General features: G+C 43.2%; 2 protein-coding genes across 2 annotated transcripts; both read left to right on the plus strand.

The window, feature by feature from the left end:
* The first annotated feature begins 3,986 nt into the window (after nt 1-3,986).
* LOC118078060 (olfactory receptor 4Q3) lies at nt 3,987-4,931 on the plus strand. The gene has a single exon (XM_035101786.3). The coding sequence runs from the start codon at nt 3,987-3,989 to the stop codon at nt 4,929-4,931; it is 945 nt and encodes a 314-aa protein (XP_034957677.3).
* Nucleotides 4,932-14,975: 10,044 nt separating this feature from the next.
* Nucleotides 14,976-15,923, plus strand: LOC118095634 (olfactory receptor 4Q3-like). Its single transcript, XM_035136879.2, has one exon. It carries the CDS (start codon nt 14,979-14,981, stop codon nt 15,921-15,923), a length of 945 nt encoding a protein of 314 aa, XP_034992770.2. The 5' UTR covers nt 14,976-14,978.
* Nucleotides 15,924-16,697: the final 774 nt, after the last annotated feature.

Here is a 16,697-nt window from a genome sequence, read left to right on the forward strand (position 1 = left end):
TTAAAAACATTATAAATGACATTATTTTATTTGTTTAAATAAAGTTGTCTTCTTTGAAAAATTATATTGGTAATGTTGTATTTTTCATTATAAAACATTAAACATTAAAAAGTAGAATTCAGTTTGCATTCACCAGGCTTGCTGCTGAGCTGGGAACAGTGGTAACTGCAATGGTCTGGACTGGAGCCAACAGATCTGAAATGTATTGTTGCGCACTGACCAAGTGGGACCCTGGGTAACCCTTGTTCTGGTGATGCTCTGATATCCACATATTGCAGCAACTAGGCAAAAATGCATTGTTGGATTAGGCTAAGAACCATTGGTCCAATTGCCTTGGAGATATCTTATTCCAACAAGACGCAGGAGCATGTTTGGTCTCTCCCAGAGTTGATGAGTCTTGTTTTACAACCATGAGAAATCGAGCCTTTAAAGTCATCAGCCCAGTCCTGTGGAACGTCCTGCCAATAAAGAGTCAGTGGGTGCCCTCTGCGCCAACTAGTTGATATTCCAGATAGCATAGCACCACTGTGAGTTTGTTGTTGCATTAGTTATATGCATTGCATTAGGCTTTCTCTTTGGATTTTGGCCACCTTCCTAAATTTTCTGTGAAATATATGAGACAAAAGGGACTTGAGATTTTTGCTCCTAGCGCTACCTCTATGATTGATTCAGCAATAAACTCTTTTGGCAAAGGTATCCGAAAGGCAGCTGGGATCCGCCCCTTGCCCCCCAGAGTATAATCACAGGTTCCTGGAATATTATAGATGTGCTTCTACTTCCACTGTAGAGAGAAACTGCAGGACACTTTGTTCCATAATCAGAGAGACTGCTGGGTGTCCAGTACTGGAAGCAGAAAAAGGTAATGATATGGTTACATCTAGTTCTCCAAATTACAGTCTGGAGGTTTTTTCAGTAGCCCTGGATGAGAAATACTCTGTGCTACTACAAAGGACAGACATTGCTGATCTCTAGAATACAGAGAAATAAAAATAGGGTTTAAAATGAAATGGTAGGTTCGAACCAAGCTGAGGAAGCCATTATGCTGTCCTTGAGCTTTTGAAGGCATCTGCCTGCCTATTGCTGTAAGAAGATTGGATGGTAGATTGACCTTTTGTCTTATGCTTGTGTTTGGCAAAGGCTGGGAATCTGGATTCCTCAATTCTGTTTTGATAGTCCACACTTAATGCATGTGCAAGGTAATTCATTCCTTGCCCTCAAGCCCTGATTATGGTCATGTTATAAAGAAATCATAGAAAAGTAGCAATATTTTCCCCCTCTTTATTCCTCCTATTTCCCTTTAGTGTTAACATTATTCTTCAGAATCTTTCTTCACCTTTGCAGTGCAATCTCTGGAGACCAACAACACAGGAGGGCACCCTAAAGCAGATCAATGCTGCCTGAGAACAAGGTATGTGAGAAAAGGAGTAGAATGTTGAATGCATGACGGAAGATACCATTGAGGTGGCACCGGAGGTTGGTGTCTTGGGGTTCCAAGATCTTCTCAAGCTGCTGGATATGAGGTGAGGGCTTCATTGTGGGAGCACTAGGTCATTGAAGTACTCGATACATGAATTTAGTGAGAAGACATATCTGCTTATTGCAAAAAAGAGATTGGGATCTGAGTGTGCTCAGTAGCCCAGACATGCAGCATTGCTCTGGCAGTGTCCTTGCATGCCTAAGTAACTGTATTTCTCTTTAAGACGGCCCCATGTATAAGATGCCCCCTATTTTTGGAGACTCAGATTTAAGAAAATCCACTCTCAACACTATCCACGTATAAGACAGCCCCTAATTTCTGACATTATTTTTATTTTTGGGGAAAAACCTAGTATTATACACAGAAATATATGGTCTATGTGTGGCTGTGTAAGGACCCATTCCAATGAAGTTCTAACTCTGAAATGGCTTATTTGTTGCATTCAGAGATGCTAAGAAGGGAGGTGCAACAGCCCTTATGTAAGCTTCCTGGTCTATGACCATAATAAACTGATTGATTGGTTATTTGAGCTTCCATCAGCTTCTTTATGGCATACCAGAAAGGGGGAGGGAAAGACAGCAAGGAACATGGTATTGTGCCATTGCACCAGTACCACTGCTGATGCATCCTGGCAGTTCTGCTGGTTTGTTTGCACCACACTGACCTGCCGGGTCCCTGTCAGGCTCCACTTTGCTCTCCCTCCCAGTAACCTACAGTGATTCTAATGATGGAATGTCAGGTAAGCATTCTCACCCCTTCCCATAAATTGCTACTGCTTGCATTGTTAGTTACACTAAAATGGGTTGATACTAGGCAGGGGTTGAAATTCAGGTGTAGAGTGCACATGTTAAATGTGAAAGTTTCCAGTTTCTAGTCAAGGTATTACTTGGAAAGACTCCTGAATGAAAACACCTATATGAAAACCAGTCAGTGCTGGCGATATTTCAGTAGACAGGCTAATGGACTGACATGGCATGAAGCATTTGCCTGTGTGCATGAATCTACAGTACTGTATTTAGCATCTGAACGAGGATTCCCCTCACCTTTAAATTGGCAAAATAGTCACTGGCCACCAAACAGTTACAGAATATAAACAGACAGGTTTTTGTGTAATGTGTGTCAATACTGATAGTGGGAGAGTATAGACTGCAGACTTTTTAGCCTACAATCCTATACAAACTTCCTGGGAGTATTGGACTCAATGGGACTCACAGCAAGACACTTTGGTCAAATAATTTATTGCATTAATCTCTTGGTTCTTATATGTGCCCTTTGTCTGATAGCTAAGAGTAGCACCTTGAGCAGCAAACAGGTTTTGATGATAGCTTGAAGGTCAAGTGAAGCACAGAAGACTAGGGACTATGGAGACTGAGAGTCCAAGCCATGATTGCATTTTTTATTCCAGGATAAGATATATAATTCTTGATGATAAAAGTATCTTAAGAAGAAACCAAATAATTTGTGGGATCTCAAAATGCTTTGCCAGTGTTATGCAGGGTTTGGTTCACATGAAAGCAGGCAATGTTAACATCTCTCTGATACTCAGTTCTGGGACTTTTTTGAGTGTATTCAATAGAGATGTTGGGCAAAATTAATAAAATGTGTTTGAACAGGACAAAGAGTTAGACACCCATTTCTCTAAACTCATGCCTGAGAACACACTGCATGCAAACTAGGACATAATTAGGTTTGTCAAGGCAAGAGAGGGGTGGCTGAACGCATGGTGAAGGTGTTACTTCCTTTAGGGTGAGAAGGGAAGATTATCAGAACAGGGTTAAAGGTAAAGGGACCCCTGACCATTAGGTTCAGTCATGACCGACTCTGGGGTTGAGGCGCCCATCGCCTTATTGGCCGAGGGAGCCGGCATTCAGCAGCTTCCAGGTCATGTGGCCAGCATGACAAAGCCGCTTCAGGCGAACCAGGGAAGCACACGGAAACACCGTTTACCTGCCCGTTTGGAGCAGTACCTATTTATCTACTTGCACTTTAATGTGCTTTCAAACTGCTAGGTTGGCAGGAGCTGGGACCGAGCAATGGGAGCTTACCCCATCGCGGGGACTCGAACCACCGACTTTCTGATTGGCAAGCGCTAGGCTCTGTGGTTTAACCCACAGTGCCACCCTTTCTTTTCCTTAAAAAAAAATTCATTATTGCTGGTTTGGCAGGAAAGACTACAACGAATTGTCCTGACAATATGTTCCCTAAAGTCATGCATTGTGGAACTTTGTGGATCCACTGCTTGTTGACTTAGTATTCTGGGTTCTATGCTAATAATTTAAACTAACATATTGCAATAAACACATGCTTTAATATTATCGCTCTATAATGCGGTAAAATATATTAAGTCTACTGAATATCATTATCTGAGGTTAATCTTTCTTGTCATACTTATATATATCTCAACAATAGGCTATTCTGGGATGTCTTTGAACAGTGAGGGAAAGATGGACGAGAGCTACTGACTCTTAACATGTCTTTGTCTCTTCCCTCTTCAGATCCAGCCACCTCTATGAATACTTCCAGTGTCACCGAATTTGCCTTCCTAGGTCTCTCCCGCTCCCACTCCATCCAACTCCTTCTCTTTGTCCTAGTCTCCGTTTCCTACACAGCAATCCTATTGGGGAACCTCCTCATTGTGGTGACTGTGCGTGCAGATTCCCATCTCCTCCAGACCCCCATGTACTTCTTCCTGGCTAACTTATCCATCATTGATACTTCTGTGGGCTCTGTGGTTGTCCCCAAAATGTTGGCAGGCCAAGCAAATTATGTCCAGACAATCTCATTTGGTGGTTGTATGGCCCAGGTCTTCTTCCTTCACTTCTTTGGGGGTACCGAGATGCTCCTCCTCACCATTATGGCCTACGATCGCTATGTGGCCATCTGCCACCCACTGACATACACAACCAGAATGAATCGCCCACGTTGCAGGAGGCTCCTGGCATCCTGTTGGGTTGGAGGCCTCATCCACACCGGAACCCAGCTGGTCCTGGTTCTTCGGCTCCCATTCTGCGGACCAAATAAACTGGACCATTTCTTCTGTGATGTCCCACTGGTTGTCAGGTTGGCTTGCGCCGATACTTACAGCACTGAGATACTCATGGCAGCCAACAGTGGCCTCCTCTCCTTGGTTTGCTTCCTTATCTTGCTAGTCTCCTATGGTGTCATCCTGGTCAGCCTGAAAGGCCATTTCAAGGAGAGTGGAGGGAAGGCTTTGTCCACCTGCAGTTCTCACTTGACTGTGGTCAGCCTCTTTTTTGTGCCCTGCCTCTTTGTGTACCTTGTACCCTTCTCCAGTTCTGTTGTGGACAAAATGGCTTCCATATTCTACACTGTAGTCACCCCTGCACTCAACCCTATGATATATACTCTAAGGAATAGGGAAATGAAGGAGGCGATGGTTCGGTTAAAGAATCACTGCATCTTCTTCCGTTCTTGTGTCAATAGACAAAAATGAGTTCTCCCCCAACATATTATACCTACTACAGTCCCACATTCCTCTCCTGATTTTTGAATGGCTTTGTTACTGAAGACTACGGAGAACTGGCTCTCTGTATAATTAGAGGTCTTTGGCTGTGCCTATTTCATGGCTAGTGTCCCAGGAGCTGCTATGCAAAACCCACATATGCACAGATAGAAAGAAATGTTCTCCTTGAATCCATGTGGTTAGATCTAAATTTTGAAGTGAATGTAAATTTTGGTTCCTTCCACAATTTTATCTTGCCTACCACAAAATATAGGCATTGCTTAGACCACTGATGGTTAATTTGTGGCTCTGTATATGTTGTTGGATGCTAACTACCACCAACCCTGGCCACCATGACCAATGGTCAGGGTTGAAGGGAGTTGTAGTCCAAGAAGATTTGGAGGGCTAGAAGTTAGCCACCCCTGCCTAAATGTTTGGATAAAATTCAAATTGAACTGTTGGTATACGACAGTGATGGGCAACCTTTTGAGCTTGGTGTGTCAAAATTCGCTAAAAAACCGAGCATAACTCGGGTGGTGTGTCACTTCGAGAAAAAAACAATAATTTTGAGATATTTATAGTTTAAATAACAAAAATGTATAATTGTAATATATAACTGTATTTAATAAACCCAAAACTAATTATTTAACCAAACCAAACCAAAAAACCCTTATTTATCACAAAGTGCCCAGAGTTGTTGAGCTTTTTGGGGGGAGCTGCTAACCCAAGTTTTGGAGGTTTTTTGGGGGGTGCAAAAGTTGCTTTGCTTTTTTGGGGGGGATACCCCAAAGCTGCTGCGCTTTTGGGGGGGGGAAGAGAACAGAAATAAATGACGAATAATACCTTCGCTGGAACTAACATGCAGCACTGACATAGTCTGCCAAAGCACAAAAAACCCCAGCACAGAACGGGTTAAAAAACCAATCTGGCTACCAGCAACAACAACAACAAAAAAGGATCCGGGTTTTAACAGCGGAGACAAGCTCTAGCGGAGACAAGCTGTAGGAGGAGTGGGAGAACAAATGGGGGAACCAACAACAACAGAGCAAATGGGCCGATGGGGCGCGTGCCAGCAGTGAGGGCTCTGCGTGTCACGTCTGACACACGTGTCATAGGTTTGCCATCACTGGTATACGAAATAGGTTGACAATATTTAAGTACCTTTTTTTTAAAAGCAATGACTTTCTTCGAAGAAATATTGAAAAAAAGGTATTTGCCATTTAATTTAGAAATATTAGAATTATGTTTCAGTGCATACCCATCGATACTCAAATGGAAATTTCACATGATTCCAAAATGTATCCTAAAAAGAAAATCGTTAAACCATCTGCTAGTTAGCAGTTTGAGTAGAGATGGGCACCCACAAAGTGTGTTGACAGCTGCACGCACATGCTATAGGGCATGTGTGCATGACGTCACCATGCCCACAATGTGGGCGTGTGATGTCACTGTGCCCAGCAGTTATGGGGGCAAGCTGGCACCGCTGGGGGTATAGCTCCCGAACTGTGTGTGTAGAATCCACTTGGAGGAACATATCTGTAGCCAGAGAAGGAAGTATCTGAGCTTAGATCGAAAGAAACTAATTAGTGCCTTTTTAGGAGTATGCAGGCAAGAGAAAAAGTGGGAAGCTGAATTGGGGATGGGAGAAGTAGAGCTGTTCTCCACTTAGGTCTCCATTCAGTAAGGAGGGGAAATAACTTCTTGAGAAAGATAAGAAACCCAAACCAGTTGGAGGGATGTGGCAATCCCTGGTCAGTTATACTACTAGAGGAGTCTCAGGACACACCCTCCAAGTGTCTTGATTTTCCATGGACAGTCCCAGAATTATGAAAGACATCCCAGCTTCTGATTTCATCCTCAAATTTCCCTGTTTCCCTTGCCATTGCTGCCACCGCTGAGTTCAAGCAGGAGGCACTAATCCTGAATAGTGGTGGCAATGAGGGAGCATCCCATTGCCTCTCCATGGCATCCCCTTAGCTGCTGTTGCCAACCTCCACCTCTGGGGAGCTCATAGCAGCTGCTGGAGACCAGGTGAGGAAGAGGAGAGGCATCTGCTGCTGAGGCCAAGCTCCACATGGTGTGCTGGCTCTGAAGGTCAGGCGGAGTGTGGGGGCCCCTGGGTCGGAAGAAGGGGGGAGCGAAGTGCAAGGTATCTTTCTCTCTCTCTCTCTCTCTCAAAAAAAGAGAATGATTTGTGCCTCCTGGGACGAACCCCCTCGGTGACGTTGCCAATAGAAAAAAGCTTTCCTGCAAGCCAATAGAGGATCTGAGATTTCCTTCTTTTAGATGGGCTGCCTTCCCAGGTTGATGTACCCCATCTTAACAGTTAAGGTATGACCTTATGATTACTGTAGAAGACCCTAAGAATAGTTTACCAAAGGTTCTGTTGAGGATCCAAGAATTCGGACAGGTAGCAGGCTTTAAATTAAATATAAATAAAACTAAGACCTTGGTGAAGAACGTGACAGTACAATATAACAGAACAATATAAAAAGGATGTCCAACAACTTACAGATATACGGTAGGTATACATAAGAAAGTTAAATATCTGGGTGCATGGCTGACAGCTAAAATATTAATATATTTAAAGACAGGTACATAAATACTTGGAAAGAAAGTAAGCTGTCCTGTCAGGCTTAACTAGAGTCACTTGCGACGAACCCCCTTGCCGACGTTGCCAATAGATTATGAGACGAAAGGGTACAGGGGAAAAGCAATCCCCACTCAATTCCTTACACCTTAAAATAAAACCCTCAATTCTGGACTTCTCAGTAAAGAGAGTCTAATTCCAGCTTTCGTGGCCTGATCTCACAAACAATCAGGGCTATTTGAATGAACAACCTCTTGCCTACAGAACAGATCCCCACTGTATCAGTCTGCCATATCACCCTGGCAAACTTGTGGCACTCTAGGTTTTCACCATACTGCCCTTCCTGTGTGACTCTAGGACACAAACTATCCCCTTTTCCTTAGGTAAGTTTTGGCCTTTTCTGAGTCTCCACCTCTGTGAGTTTTAATACGCTGCTGGAATAACCAAGAATCACCAAGATGATACTCTTTGGCACAAAAAGAAGATGAATTTTATTTACTTGAGAACATAGGTTTTTCTTTCTTAACGATGCATAAGTTTACAAGTTTAGTTACAGTTATACATTAACTCTGTCAGACTTTAACTTCAAGTCATCCTAAGCCTAACCTAAACCACCACTATCCTGGCCCCACAACCTTCTTCTTCCCTCTTCGTCACCCCACTCCCCCTCTTCCAACTGCCAAAACGTTAAACCGGGCACCGTCCCGCCTCCTAAAGATGCGCTGTCAGTTAAGCTGGAGGTGGATTAACTCTTTCTAATCCAGGGTGTAATAAATCTTCCATCCTGGGGCTAATGTGTTACATATCCATGTCTAACCTTGTCCCTTTCTAACATTTGTTTCTTGGTGTGTGTTTTTTCTTTTTGTAATTCTACCACAGAATAAAACAAAATAAAATCCAGATTTAGGCGTTTTCTGAAGATGGTGGAGGACCAGTCTGTTGTATTGTCAGAAATGAATACATCTCAAAATCTCAGCCACCTCTCTTGCACAGATGTAGAGAAATGTGTTGTCTGTCTGTCAATATCCCCACTTTTCAGGATCTCCCATTTGGATATTACTTGGAATTCAGGGAGAGTGTGTTTGTGCTCTCATAAAGCGATACAAGTCATGAGTTCATCAGGCCTTTTGAGACTTTACATCAGGTTATCCACCCACCCAGTGGGTGCAATGGTGGGGAGGGAGAGGGGAAGCTTCCTTTCTGCATCATTGCAACCAGTCAGGGTTACACTGCTGTTTACACCAACAATGGGGAATCATATTTTTGGGAGCTGCACACTTGCACTCCATGGCAAGCCTTTCCTCCATATCCTGCTGAGGGCATGCGTTTCTTAGCAACAGCTCATTGGAGCAGAATATGTGGGTGGAGATGGGGCTATGGGCATCCACTGGTATGCTATTTCACATTGATAATGACACAATGTGATTGGATTACAGATTTGGGAATACCCATCCAATTATTATTAATGCACACTTGGTTAACTTCCATGAATGCCTCTTGAAATCTGGGTTCCCAAATCTGCATATTACCCCAACTAGTCAATGCTGGGATTGAGACAGGAGACCATTGGCTAACTTGCCATGCAGAGACCATCTTCCAACATTCACCTAATTTCCCACAGTTTCACACCCTTGTGCAAAGGGTAATGATGATTGCAAATGAGGGGCATGCCTGGCAGAGAAAACTGGTCACAAAATAGGCCCTCTAAACATTAAAAGGTTTCCATTTACAACTGGGATGGGGATACCTTAGTGCACTCCCTGGGATGGGATTGGAGTTGGACTCATACCGTACATACTAGAGTATAAAATGACCCGAATATAAGCCAAGGCACCTAATTTGACCACAAAAAACTGGGAAAACGTATTGACTTAAGTATAAACCAAGGGTGGGAAATGCCGAGAGCAGCAAAGGCAGAGGACGAGGAAGGAGCAGCCCGAAATGAGATTAGACAAATTAATATAAATATAATATAAATATAAATAATATTACCGTACTTATGGTTAATGCTTAAAACATCTCTTAATTCTGTTGTTGCCATAGTAAATTAACTTAGAGTCCTTGCTGAAATGCTACATAGATCTACCAGTATGTCCCAAACTCCTTCCTTCCCACCTCTTATCTAAAGCAAAAGAAATAAAAAAATAAGGTTTCCTTTTCCAGTATTACTGTATATTGAAATGCTGAACCATCAAATAACACAATGCTTCTGCCTTAACGTGAAGATAATGCTGCCACAACCTTCAGACACCAAGAGCATTTCTAAATAGTAAATGGAGTTCAAATTCTAACTGAAATGCACTCTGGGCTCCACCCAATTCATGGCAAACTAACCACTGACGATGGTTTCATAAGAGTGTTATTATTTCACTGAATGGAGCTGTGGCGAGATACACCAGTAAAGGGCCCCCGGACGTTTAACGGTCTATTGACCCAATACCTCCCTTGCCTATTTCTTCCCTCGCTGCTACCAACCAGTAAGTCTGTGTACTGGTACACAATTTATTGGAATCCAGTCAGATGAACAGTGAACAAAACAATTAAGTTTATTTAGGTGATGATCTTAGAAGCATAAAAATTATTCATGGTTTCTCAAATATGTTTACTTAAACTTAACCTTTAGTATTAGTTCTCCCCCTGTTCCTCCCTGACTGAAGTTCCCTTCTTATTACTCTTACAGATTCTGCACCACGGCTCACCTCCCTAGCTTCTCTAACCCTCTCTCTATCTAAAAATCCTCTCCACCTCTCTCATCAACTCCCATCAACTTAACTCCTTTATCTTCCCCTCCTGTCTGCCTGCTTCTCCTTATATTCCCCTGCTTTTGCCTGAAGAGCTCCTATTGCCTGTTTACCTCCCTTGCAACTTAACTCTTGCTAGACCCCTAGAGGTGAAACACCACAGGAGCTATTAGAAAATCTGACATGAGGGTTTGCAATTTTTAAAAGTTAAAATGTATGTTTTGCATTCACAATCAATTCATTAATTACTTGTAATTCTAAAAATGTTGTCTACTGTATATGCTGTCCATGTGATAAGTTATACGTAGGAAACACTTTGTCACCTTGGGGGAAGCAGAATTGTTTGTAGGTTTTGATTCACAGGTCTAAGATTGACCAGCGGGCCAGGGGAGCACAACTCCGACTTCCAGCATCGACTCTTGGAGGTCCCTGCCTGGTCAAGGATGACTGCCACTCATTGGGGCTTGTCAACCAAAAAGGATTAAGAATCTCGGGCACTGGAGGTCTGACACCTACAGGGGCTACGTGAGATGATTCCTTGCAGTTTTCCTTGTTACTCACCTGTTTGCCATTTTCTTTCTTTTAGTGCCACCAGTGTTCCAAGTTTGGGTTCTGGGCCATTGCATTGTACATTGGGCCAGCATGCGAGCAGTGGAGACCAGCATGGGGCGTGATATCGCTTTATCTGCTCAGTTAAGAATTTCATGGTTGGCGGAGGTGGAATGCTCTGGAGAGAACTTTTGCCATTAGTGAAGGCTCGGGTGGCAAGCCTGGGTCCGCCGTCGGCCATGATTCTGCATGATTCTGCAGCTAGGTGAAAATGACCTGCTATTTTTGAGGGGGGTGGACTGAAGGTCCCGCATTGAAAGAGACTTACAGGAGCTGGCTGTGTCTTGCCCCTACACAATTATTTTCTGGTCACGATCCCTGGTGCGGCATGCTTGGAAGAACAGTTTAAACTCAGCTGTAACTGATAATGCTCGGAAATGGATTGACCGGAAAGTGATGTGGAAGGTGTTGTCCTTGGCCGTGTCAGGGCGATTCCCCACCCAGGTATTAAGTTTACAAATATGGCCCTGTTTAGGGCTGATGGTGTTCATTTATTTGATGAAGGTAATGATGTATGGTTGGCCGAAGTCCATGATGGTCTGAAGGATTACCTCCAGGATCTGGGTATTTCATTAAAGGAATCTGGAGGTCCTGGATCTCGTCCGAAGTCTGCTTGAGGGGCTAGGGTCCTGGAAAATTTGCCCAATAACTTTAAAACTAAAATAAGTGTCTGTGTGAAGTTATTTCAAGGGGGTCAGTCTTGGGGGCCTCGGAGCACAGCCACATATTTCTGCAACCAGACAATAATGCATTGTTGGATTAGGCTAAGAACCATAGGTCCAAATGCCTTGGAGATATCTTATTCCAACAAGACGCAGGAGCATCTTTGATCTCTCCCAGAGTTGATGAGTCTTGTTTTACAACCACGAGAAATCGAGCCTTTAAAGTCATCAGCCCAGTCCTGTGGAACGTCCTGCCAATAAAGAGTCAGTGGGTGCCCTCTTCGCCAACTAGTTGATATTCCAGATAGCATAGCACCACTGTGAGTTTGTTGTTGCGTTAGTTATATGCATTGCATTAGGCTGTCCCTTTGGATTTTGGCCACCTTCCTAAATTTTCTGTGAAATACATGAGACAAAAGGGACTTGAGATTCTTGCTCCTACCGCTACCTCTATGATTGTTTCAGCAATAAAATCTTTTGGCAAAGGTATCCGAAAGGCAGCTGGGATCCGCCCCTTGCCCCCCAGAGTATAATCACAGGTTCCTGGAATATTATAGATGTGCTTCTACTTCCACTGTAGAGAGAAACTGCAGGACACTTTGTTCCATAATCAGAGAGACTGCTGGGTGTCCAGTACTGGAAGCAGAAAAAGGTAATGATATGGTTACATCTAGTTCTCCAAATTACAGTCTGGAGGTTTTTTCAGTAGCCCTGGATGAGAAATACTCTGTGCTACTACAAAGAACAGACATTGCTGATCTCTAGAATACAGAGAAATAAAAATAGGGTTTAAAATGAAATGGTAGGTTCGAACCAAGCTGAGGAAGCCATTATGCTGTCCTTGAGCTTTTGAAGGCATCTGCCTGCCTATTGCTGTAAGAAGATTGGATGGTAGATTGACCTTTTGTCTTATGCTTGTGTTTGGCAAAGGCTGGGAATCTGGATTCCTCAATTCTGTTTTGATAGTCCACACTTAATGCCTGTGCAAGGTAATTCATTCCTTGCCCTCAAGCCCTGATGATGGTCATGTTATAAAGAAATCATAGAAAAGTAGCAATATTTCCCCCCTCTTTTTTCCTCCTATTTCCCTTTAGTGTTAACATTATTCTTCAGAATCGTTCTTCACCTTTGCAGTGCAATCTCTGGAGACCAACAACACAGGAGGGCACCCTAAAGCAGATCAATGCTGCCTGAGAACAAGGTATGTGAGAAAAGGAGTAGAATGTTGAATGCATGACGGAAGATACCATTGAGGTGGCACCGGAGGTTGGTGTCTTGGGGTTCCAAGATCTTCTCAAGCTGCTGGATATGAGGTGAGGGCTTCATTGTGGGAGCACTAGATCACTGAAGTACTGCATACATGAATTTAGTGAGAAGACATATCTGCTTATTGCAAAAAAGAGATTGGGATCTGAGTGTGCTCAGTAGCCCAGACATGCAACATTGCTCTGGCAGTGTCCTTGCATGCCTAAGTAACCGTATTTTTCCGTCTTTAAGACGACCCCATGTATAAGATGCCCCCTATTTTGGGGGGCTCAGATTTAAGACAACCCACCTTCAGCACTATCCATGTATAAGACAGCCCCTAATTTCTGACATTATTTTTTAGGGGGGAAACCTAGTCTTATACTCAAAAAAATACAGTATATGTGTGGCTTTAAGGACCCATTCCAATGAAGTTCTAACTCTGAAATGGCTTATTGGTTGCATTCAGAGATGGTAAGAAGGGAGGGGCAACAGCCCTTATGTGAGCTTCCTGGTCTATGACCATAATAAACTGATTGATTGGATATTTCAGCTTCCATCAGCTTCTTTATGGCATACCAGAAAGGGGGAGGGAAAGACAGCAAGGAACATGGCATGGTGCCATTGCACCAGGAGTTCTGCTGGTTTGTTTGCACCACACTGACCTTCCAGGCCCCTGCCAGGCTCCACTCTCCTCTCCCTCCCTTTAACCTACAGTGATGGAAAGTCAGGTAAGCATTTTCACCCCTTCCCATAAATTGCTACTTTTTGCATTGTTAGTTACACTAAAATGGGTTGATACTAGGCAGGGGTAGAGTGCACATGTTGTATGTGAAAGTTTCCAGTTTCTAGTCAAGGTTTTACTTGGAAATACTCCTGTATGAAAACACCAATATGAAAACCAGTCAGTGCTGGCTGGTGATATTTCAGCAGACAGGCAAATGGACTGACATGGCATGAAGCATTTGCCTGTGTGCATGACTCTACTGTATTTAGCATATGAATGAGGACTCCCCCCAACTGTAAATTGGCAAAAAAAGTCACTGGCCACCAAACAGTTACAGAATATAAACAGACAGGTTTTTTTGTAATGTGTGTCAATACTGACAGTGGGAGAGTATAGACTGCAGACTTTTAAGCCTACATACCTTTCCAAACTTCCTGGGAGTATTGGACTGAGTGGGGCTTCAAAGTAGAAATGGATGGGAATGCATACAGCAAGATATTTTGGTCAAATAATTTATTGCATTAATCTATTGGTTCTTATATGTGCCCTTTGTCTGATGGCTAAGAATAGCACCTTGAGCAGCAAACAGGTTTTGATGATAGCTTCAAGGTCAAGTGAAGCACAGAAGACTAGGGACTATGGAGACTGAGAGTCCAAGCCATGATTGCATTTCTGATTCCAGGATAAGATATATAATTCTTGATGATAAAAGTATCTTAAGAACACACCGAATAATTTGTGGGATCTCAAAATGCTTTGCCAGTGTTATGCAGTGTTTGGTTCGCATGAAAGCAGGCAATGTTAACATGTTTCTGATACTCAGTTCTGGGACTTTTTTGAGTGTATTCACTAGAGATGTTTGGCAAAATTAATAAAATGTGTTTGAACAGAAGAAAGAGTTAAACACCCATTTCTCTAAACTCATGCCTGAGAACACACTGCATGCAAACTAGGACATGATTAGGTTTGTCAAGGCAAGAGAGGGGTGGATGAAAGCATGGTGAAGGTGTTACTTGCTTTAGGGTGAGAAGGGAAGATTATCAGAACACAGAAAGGGGTTAGGTCTATGTAATTTCTTTCCTTTCCTTAAAAAAATTCTTTATTGCTGGTTTGGCAGGAAAGACTACAACGAATCGTCCTGACAATATGTTCCCTAAAGTCATGCATTGTGGAACTTTTTGGATCCACTGCCTAGTTGAGTTACTATTCTGCATCCTATGCTAATAATTTAAACTGACATATTGCAATAAACACATGCTTTAACATTATCACTGCATAATGTGGTAAAATATATTAAGTCTACTGAATATCATTATCTGAGGTTAATCTTTCTTGTCATACTTCTATGTAAATCCCAACAAAAGGCTATTCTGTGATGTCTTTGAACAGTGAGGGAAAGATGGACGAGAGCTACTGACTCTTAACATGTCTTTGTCTCTTCCCTCTTCAGATCCAGCCAGCTCTATGAATACTTCCAGTGTCACCGAGTTTGCCTTCCTAGGTCTCTCCCCCTCCCCCTCCATCCAACTCCTTCTCTTTGTCCTGGACTCCGTCTCCTACACAGCAATCCTATTGGGGAACCTCCTCATTGTGGTGACTGTGCATGCAGATTCCCATCTCCTCCAGACCCCAATGTACTTCTACTTGGCTAACTTCTCCATCATTGATACTTCTTTGGGCTCTGTGGTTGTCCCCAAGATGTTGGCAGGCCGAGCAAATTATGGCCAGACAATCTCATTCGGTGGTTGTATGGCCCAGGTCTTCTTCCTTCACTTCTTTGGGGGTACCGAGATGCTCCTCCTCACCATTATGGCCTACGATCACTATGTGGCCATCTGCCACCCACTGACATACACAACCAGAATGAATCACCCACGTTGCAGGAGGCTCCTGGCATCCTGTTGGGTTGGTGGCCTCATCCACACTATAACCCAGCTGGTCCTGGTTCTTCGGCTCCCATTCTGCGGACCAAATAAACTGGACCATTTCTTCTGTGATGTCCCACAGGTGGTCAGGTTGGCTTGCGCCGATACTTACAGCACTGAGATACTCATGGCAGCCAACAGCGGCCTCCTCTCCTTGGTTTGCTTCCTTATCTTGCTAGTCTCCTATGGTGTCATCCTGGTCAGCCTTCGAGGCCACTTCAAGGAGAGTGGAGGGAAGGCTTTGTCCACCTGCAGCTCTCACTTGACCGTGGTCAGCCTCTTTTTTGTGCCCTGCCTCTTTGTGTACCTTGTACCCTTCTCCAGTACTGGTGTGGACAAAATGGCTTCCATTTTCTACATTGTAGTCACCCCTGCACTCAACCCTATGATATATACTCTAAGGAATAGGGAAATGAAGGAGGCTATGGTTCGGTTGAAGAATCGCTGCATCTTCTTCCATTCTTGTGTCAATGGACAAAAATGAGTTCTCCCCCAACATATTATACCTACTACAGTCCCACATTCCTCTCCTGATTTATGAATGGCTTTGCCACCAAAACCTACGGAGAACTGGCTCTCTGTATAATTAGAGGTCTTTGGCTGTGCCTATTTCATGGCTAGTGTCCCAGGAGCTGCTATGCAAAACCCACATATGCACAGATAGAAAGAAATGTTCTCCTTGAATCCATGTGGTTAGATCTAAATTTTGAAGTGAATGTAAATTTTGGTTCCTTCCACAATTTTATCTTGCCAACCACAAAACATAGGCATTGCTTAGAGCACTGATGGTTGATTTGTGGCTCTGCATATGTTGTTGGATGCTAACTACCACCCACCCTGGCCAGCATGACCAATGGTCAGGGTTGAAGGGAGTTGTAGTCCAAGAAGATTTGGAGGGCTAGACGTTAGCCACCCCTGCCTAAATGTTTGGATAAAATTCAAATTGAACTGTTGGTATACGAAATAGGTTGACAATATTTAAGTAACTTTTTTAAAAAAACAATGACTTTCTTCGAAGAAATATGGAAAAAAAAGGTATTTGCCATTTAATTTAGAAATATTAGAATTATGTTTTAGTGCATACCATCGATACTCAAATGGAAATTTCACATGATTCCAAAATGTATCCAAAAAAGAAAATCGTTAAACCATCTGCTAGTTAGCAGTTTGAATAGAGCTGGGCACCCACAAAGTGTGCTGACTGCTGCATGCACATGCTATAAGGCGTGTGTGCACGACGTCACCATGCCCACAATGT

This window comes from Zootoca vivipara, chromosome 12 (genome assembly GCF_965207765.1).
Source record: "Zootoca vivipara chromosome 12, rZooViv2.hap1.1, whole genome shotgun sequence".
Lineage (NCBI taxonomy): Eukaryota > Metazoa > Chordata > Lepidosauria > Squamata > Lacertidae > Zootoca > Zootoca vivipara.